Raw genomic sequence first — 7,369 nt, forward strand, 5'->3', positions numbered from 1 at the left:
TTTACATTGACTGACCGTACTCCACCGCGGAGGAAAATATGAAAGTCCACGTCCGGTCAATTAGAAAATTATAATCATGGACACTCCTATTAAGAAACTAATCACAGACGCATCAAATTATTAGGAAACTAATCACAAACGCATGTTATTATTAGGAAACTAATCACGAGTGCATCCTATTATTAGGAAAATAATCACGTGCATCCTATTAGAAAATTAATCATGGACGCATCTAATTATTAGGAAAACTAATCACGAACGCATCCTATTAGATAACTAATCATGAACGTATCTAATTATTAGGAAACTAATCGCGCACCCTATCGTCTCGGGAATCGTGATCGCGAGTCGCCTGCCGTCACCAGCCCACCACCCATGCGAGCCACAGTGGGAGACACGCGAGGAGGAGCTGCGGCTTCCTCCGAACACACACACGTGTTGTCGCCGCTTTCATCTTCTGCCTGGAGGCTAGGTCACTTTTATACTGATTGCAACGACTTTGTCCATGTCCTGGCGTGCTCTCCGGGAACCACCGGCATTTGCGTCGACTTCAACTCCGTCCATAACACCCACGCTGACAACCACCACCGCCGACGCCCTTCAAGTGGGGACAACGTTGAGTATCCTGGACTAGTATAAGTGGGCCAAAAAATCAAGTGGGGGGCGCCCCGGTTCATGGAGGGCGCCGCCTCAAAGCTGGACAACTGATTCACCTGCGTCGACAACGCCGCCCGGCTGGTGAGAGGACACGGTCGCCGCGGCCGCTCGCAGGCCTGAACGATGGAGACGCTCGCCTTCACGCGAACGCGTCGCACGCACACACTAATCAGGTAAGCACCAAGTGTTGTTTTTTTACTGTGACACATCTAGAAGTACAGGAACTAGAGATGAGGCAATGAGAAACAGAGGCGCGCTGGAGCACACATGGTTGGGTTTCAGGCAACTAATGTCTTCTTTCTTTCTTTATTTTTGCACTGATTTTCGCGTACCTGTAACAAACATCCCTGTTTTTTAAATACTGACTACCGGTTATTACATGGCCAACTCACGACTACACAATGAACTCACAGACAAATTCGTGGAACCAAGACCTTACTTGCAGTCATGAAATTACGTGGAAAAAAAACTCAGAAGTTTGCATAAGTTTTAGTGAAAAAAATAAAGTTTGCATAAGTTTTACTAAAAAAACCTGAAGTTTGCATAAGTGTATTTGTTTGTCCAGCAAATACATGGCAATTGTAATTTTATATGAGCATTTTCATACCGTCCTTATCTACAGTTGAGTTAACATGTTTTCCTGATAGAAAACTTGGACCACATACAAGAGAAGCAAAAAATGCATGTTGATTATGATGATGACGGATGTAGGATATTTTGTGGTCATGGTAAATTCTCATATCATTTATTTTATTTCATTATTGCACTCTACATTACATACTATGCACGACCACTTTAGTAGAGGTGACGAGTTCGCATTATACAGAGAGACCAACCATGTTTCTCCGAATATCTTGAATCATGATCCTCATGACTTTATCTCTACTACTTATAAGAAGTACATTTTTTCATTTGACTATTTCCTGACTTGAGAGGTAAGGTATGTTTTATCCACTAGAGTTGCTAAATTTGTAAGCATGTCTGCAGTTTTTTCTTTCTAAACCGGCATTTGTTGGTCTTTTTTTGCCACTGTTATCCTTACAAGTGGTAGCCTACGCATGTTGAAGACCATTTCTAAATTATACTTGCATAAATGTGTGCATATGGAGAATCATGATGAATCTTCTAAATATTTTTTAGTTTTATATATTGGGAACACTGGGTGATCTTTTAATACAGGAGACATGTTGATTAAGGAGAAACGATATTTTAAATTGTTTGTACGAGTAGGGAATAAGAGATTATGTATTTTATAGGGAAAATTAAAATTTATGAATAAGTTGTCTTATATTAAGTTTAATATAGTGTGTTAATCCAAATAGATGCGTGCTACACGTGCACACTTATTAGTTCAAATAGACATGCGTTGCACGTGCACACTTACTAGTAAAACATAAATACCTTTTTCGTCTAACAAGCCATTTCGTATCCACACCCCACACATAGATATTTTGCTTACTTTATTTCCCATGGGTTCAGTAAAGATAATCAGAGGTAATCAGAGCATCACAGGCACACAAGCATGCTTTATCATGGTATTCTCCCGCTCCCGAATCCAAAATCCGGAGGCATGCCAGCAATCACCTTCTTGACGGATGGCCTTGCCAACAACGATTCCCACCACGCCTTGGCGCGTGGATACGCATCAAGCACGACGGCATGCTCCGTCACCATGAAGTAGCGCATAAAGTTGAAATGGGTGAGGTCGGTGAAGCTTATGGAATCACCGGCCAGATACTTGCTGCGTGACAGCCTCGCCTCGTACACCTCCAACAACTTCTTCAGCTTCTCGACGCTCTCATCGACGAGGCCCTGGTCGACGTCCCTACCGACAAACGGGTTGATGATGCAGTTCACCACGATGGGCTTGAGTACGGGCTCGAGCTGGTGGGCATCCACGTCGACCCATACGTCCACCATCGCCGACTCCTCGAGGCTGCCCGCTCCTAGAAGCTCGGGCTTGTGTTTGTGGAGAATATGCCTTGCGATGGCACGAGATTCTGGGAAAAGAACAGTATTGCATCAGAAGCATGTTTGATGTAACTGAACCCTACAAATGAATTTATGATTCTCATTTGGCCGTTTCCAATGATTGCAGAGGTCAGGGTCACCCTCCATTTAGCTAGCTGCAGAGAGCATGCCAAGAAATGGACAAGACAACTGATTTGATCGAGCTAGCCAATGATTGCAGAGGTCAGGGTCACCCTCCTTTTTACGAAGAAAATAAAAATCAAGTGCGATTGTGAGGTCAACCATTTGGCTAGCTGCAGAGAGCATGCCCAGAAATGGACAAGAGACAAGTAATTTGATCGAGGTTCTTGTAAACCTCTTGAGATAGTTGAGGTAGAGTCTCTCAAGAATACAAATTCAAAGGCTGAAGAAAATGTTGAGTGGTAGTATTGAACAATCGGTGCAACAGGCAGCTACATGGAAAGGAAAAACACAGCTACTACTAATCCGAAATGAAGAAGTCAAAAATCGCGAAGGCTTACGGTAGAGCGTGAGATCGCCGTCCTCCAGCACCGGGATCTCACCGAAGGGCTGCAGAATTGTCGGACGGGAACAGGGTTAGTACTACCACTAGTTGAGTTTGACCACGCAAACGCGGTTGACCACTCTGTTTCTTGCTTCCAAGAGACATGTAGGATAGCATACGTACGTTTCTGGCGAGGTGCTCCGGCCGCCGGTGATCGCCGCCGTTGCGGCTCATGGGCACAAGCTCGTACTCGGCGCCGGCCTCCTCCAGGCAGACGAGGACCCGCGCCATCCATGGCGACACCGCCCAGCCGTACACCTTCATGGGCGCCATCCCTTCTTCTTCTTCTCCCCCCTTTGTGTTTGCTGCATTCATTGAAGTAGTAAGTACTCCGGCAGTCCAACGCAATTTTCAGGTAGTGCTGGTAGACTAGCAGGTTCCTGTAATTAGTCCGACTTGACTTTTCCAGGCGACACCGATCGTCACTGCTTCCATGGGCACGTACGTACGTAGTAGGTAAGCAAAATTGTGCTGCTAAAACATGAAGTTCGCCTTTGCTGGAGCCTACGATGAGATCAACGGCCAGAATTACGCCGCAGGGAAGGAAGAGGCAGCGAAGGCTGTCTCCCTGGCACACGAGTGCGACGATGCCTTTGTGAAGGCCGCCATCCCGTTGCCTCTCAAGCAATGTAGCCTCTACTCCGTGTAGATAGGGATCGTCTGCACGGCCATCACTAACCTTATCAAGTGATGAATAGCATCATGGATCCAAATCGTGGTAGAGTTTAGAAGTCGGATCAAACTTGTAGCGATTACTACTTGAACCGTTGTAAGGTACATGCAAGGAATAAAACATGTTTTCGTTAGTTGTGGGTTTAATTACAAGCCTAATAGAGTTCTCAATGCATCTTGATGGGCGCATTAAATTTCGCATACCCTTTCAATGTGCTATATTTATTTTACTTGTAACGTAGCCAAAGAATTGTCTTATACCCTTTCAATGTACTACATTTATATGTCACTAAAATAAGAAGAGTTGAGCAAAGAAGAGGTAAACCCAATAAAGACCGATCCAAAAAAATCGCTCTCTCAACATAATGGCACTTAAGTGTTTCCGGCTGGGGGGAGTGGCGTTGTTCTTGATCTTAAATGTACTATATAATTGCACATATACAAACATTACCAAAATGTCTATTTTTATAGTGTCGTCCTTCTTGATCGTAAATGTAGTACATAACTGTGCAGATGGACGTAACCAAAATTCTAAATATACTAAACCTGGCCAGGTTTAGTTTATCATGTTTTTTGAATTTTTTCAATCATAGAAAACCGTCCAATGGATGTGCAACACGTGTAATAGTGGGGGACGTGGGCGTGTACGCGTCTTGCGCGGAGCGATCGTCGAAGTGAATCGTTAAAAAATGTGACCGCCTTTGACGATTGGGTGCATGTTCTGCGGCGTGCTCTGTTTTGTATTGGTTGCATGCCCTGGTTACGTGGAGACCAATTTGCCTATCTTCTGTTTTGGATTCTTCGGCATGCGGTGCTGCTTATTTCCTTTCTTCATCTCTGTTTCCTGCCACGTATACTCGCCTGGGTCGGCTGCCGTTGGACAAGACTTGCCTGCTCCCTCCGCATGCACCCATCCATGCTCCCGCATACGTGGCATAATTTAATTGGTATAAAATAAGGTCTGGTCTCATCCCCTTAAAATCAGGGGGAGATGATTAGATTAGAAAGGAAAAGAAAAAAAACAGCCGTAGGATGAAGTGGGAGCACGAATGGGAGCACGGGAAGGAAGCAGGCAAGCCGGATCCGACTCTTCGTGCTGGCGGTTGCCGCTTCGATGGAATCCTCTGGGTATTTCTGCGCCGCCTTCGCTGCACGTTTCCAATTTGATTTCTCCCGTGCTGCTGTCTCCTATAAATACTGGTGTCCTTCTGCCTCCGCTGCTCATTCTGTTCGCTTCCGGCTGCCTTTTTCCTCCTTCAGCAGTACTGTTGTTTCTTGGTCCGGCGATGGTTGGGCCTGATGCTGTTCGATCCGGTCGACGCCGTCGGGGCCGCCCTCCTGGGATTCGGGCGGCCGTTATTGCCTGTGTGCGCCGCGCCGGCAGTCGCCTTTCTGCTGTGGATTCGTCGTCGGCGATGGCAGCCGCTGGTGGGTGTGGCCGGCTAGCTGCAGTTGATTTGGGTTGCCGCCCTCGGTCTGCTACTCGCCGGCCGTTTCGTTCTTCTTGGCCTGGTCAGCTCTTTTGCCTTTCTTTGGTTGTGCTTTTTTTGTATTGATTTTGTGCTCCTTCCTCAAGGTTTGTCGTCGTCTTAATTGGTTGATTCATGTTGTAGGTGTCCATCGATTTGACCCGCGCCAATATGTTAATGTGGACGCTGATAGTGGCCGTCGGGATATTTCATTAGGGAAGCGACCTGTAGATTGTACCATTGGTGAGTGCGTTCAATTCTTTCTATATGTATGTGAATGGCTGTCCGTGCCTTTGATTGCTTCTTGCGTTTCTTCTTGTTGGTTTAAGTGTTCTGGGTACTGATTTGTTGCTTTTTTGTCTGTAGGTTCTGCTATTAGTGTGGGTTCTTCTTCAGCGGTTGACGGGCTTGCTTCGGCTGTTCTGCACGGTGGTGCGGATGGGGCGCAGGCGGCCATGGTTGAACGGCAACCCGCTGTAGCTGGAGCACTGGGACGAGCTGGACGTGGTGGCGTGCGGCCCCGGAGCCGTGCGCGGTATGTAGCTCCTTGCCAGAGACGGCATGTAGTTGTAGCTGTACTGTGCTGATTCTTCTTGGTTGCCGATGTTACCACCCCGCGTCGGTGTGGCCCTACCCGATCAGCCTCCGCCACCTTCATGTTTGTGAAGCCGCGGATAAGATATGCCGCCGTTCGCGAGGACACCACTTCGCGTACAAGCAGCTGTACAAGGCCACCGATGGGTTTCAAGAACAGGCAGTTGCTGGGCATCGGCGGCTTCGGTAGGGACAAGAGGGCGTGCTCCCAAAGTCAAATCATATCGCGGTGAAGCGGGTGTCGCACGACTCCAAGAAGGTGAAGCGGTTGGATCGCCAATGGAGAAGTGTTCCGAGCTCCTCGATCGTTCCCGGCAGCGGTGGCGGGCTGGCGTCGACCACTACAGCGGACGGGGACGCGGGCCATCAGCCCCTGCAGTTGCTTCTCCGGCAACGACCTGCGAGTGCGAGGCTGCGAGTACGGAGCGGCGGTGGCGGCCCACAACACGCCTAGGAGATGCTCCTCACGACCGGTGGCCAGATCGCCGATGGAGCAGTGTCCTGACCTCCTTGGTGATTCCCCGGGGCGGTGGCGGCGACCACTACAGCGGAGGCGGGACAGGGGCTTCGGGCCAGACAATGTATGCGTACATCTCCGATGCCAGTCTTCCTGCGCTGTCGGGCCGGCAACTCTGTATTTGTGATCGGTGGTACTCAACACGTGCGGGGGTGGACTGCTCCGGCCAGACGGGATTGCCGTTTGTTGGCCGGCGCATGGCGCTGCTCCCTGCTCCTTGCGTTACACCTTGCAGTTGTCGCCGGCAGCGCGGCTCTAATTTCACTGCAGATAGTTTCACTTTCTGGTTTGCTTACAGTTTTGGCGAACGGATAGGTTTTCCTCTGTTGTTTGTTGTAAATGAGTGAAAATGCGTTATATCAATTAGAGGGGGGTGAATAGGCGATTTTTATAAAAGTCTTCAAAATATGAAAGTTTTGAAGACAAATGATAGAAATGAACATATTACCATACAACGAAAGATAGACTACACTAGTCAGACCATAGTCAAGTATTCGATAAAGTGAAAGCACAATGACTAATAGCAGCTAGGCAGTAAAGATCAGGTACACAATGAAGACAAATGGATAATGCAAATAGGCACTGACTTCACAAGAGCCAACTGTAAATAAAGAGATGGGAAAGATAGAACCAGTGTGCGGGATGAAGACAAATGTTTGGTAGACCAGTTCCAACTGCGGTGACAGTTGTACGTTTGGTTAGGGCGGATAGGTATTTAAACCTGAGGACACACAGTCCCGAACACTTAGTCTTGAACCGCAGCTCAGGACACTTAGTCCTCACCGTATTCCCCTTGAGCTCAGGTCATACAGACCTCGCCCAATCACTCTGGTAAGTCTTCAAGGTAGACTTTTAAACCTTCACAGACTTCGTTCACCGGCGATCCACAATGACTCTTAGATGCTCAGAACGCGACGCCTAACC

The 7,369-nt window shown here is 47.8% G+C and overlaps 2 protein-coding genes across 2 annotated transcripts; one reads left to right on the forward strand and one right to left on the reverse strand.

The window, feature by feature from the left end:
* Nucleotides 1-2,187: 2,187 nt before the first annotated feature.
* On the reverse strand, nt 2,188-3,466 carry LOC123106388 (glutathione S-transferase 4). The gene is made up of 3 exons (XM_044528573.1): nt 3,317-3,466; nt 3,150-3,198; nt 2,188-2,657 (listed from the first exon to the last, which is right to left on the reverse strand). Exons 1-3 carry the CDS (start codon nt 3,464-3,466, stop codon nt 2,188-2,190), a joined length of 669 nt encoding a protein of 222 aa, XP_044384508.1.
* A 1,638-nt stretch (nt 3,467-5,104) lies between these two features.
* On the forward strand, nt 5,105-6,827 carry LOC123106389 (uncharacterized). The gene is made up of 2 exons (XM_044528574.1): nt 5,105-5,377; nt 5,701-6,827. Exons 1-2 carry the CDS (start codon nt 5,152-5,154, stop codon nt 5,919-5,921), a joined length of 447 nt encoding a protein of 148 aa, XP_044384509.1. The 5' UTR covers nt 5,105-5,151; the 3' UTR covers nt 5,922-6,827.
* Nucleotides 6,828-7,369: the final 542 nt, after the last annotated feature.

The sequence above is a fragment of the Triticum aestivum genome, chromosome 5A (assembly GCF_018294505.1).
Source record: "Triticum aestivum cultivar Chinese Spring chromosome 5A, IWGSC CS RefSeq v2.1, whole genome shotgun sequence".
Classification (NCBI taxonomy): Eukaryota; Viridiplantae; Streptophyta; class Magnoliopsida; order Poales; family Poaceae; genus Triticum; species Triticum aestivum.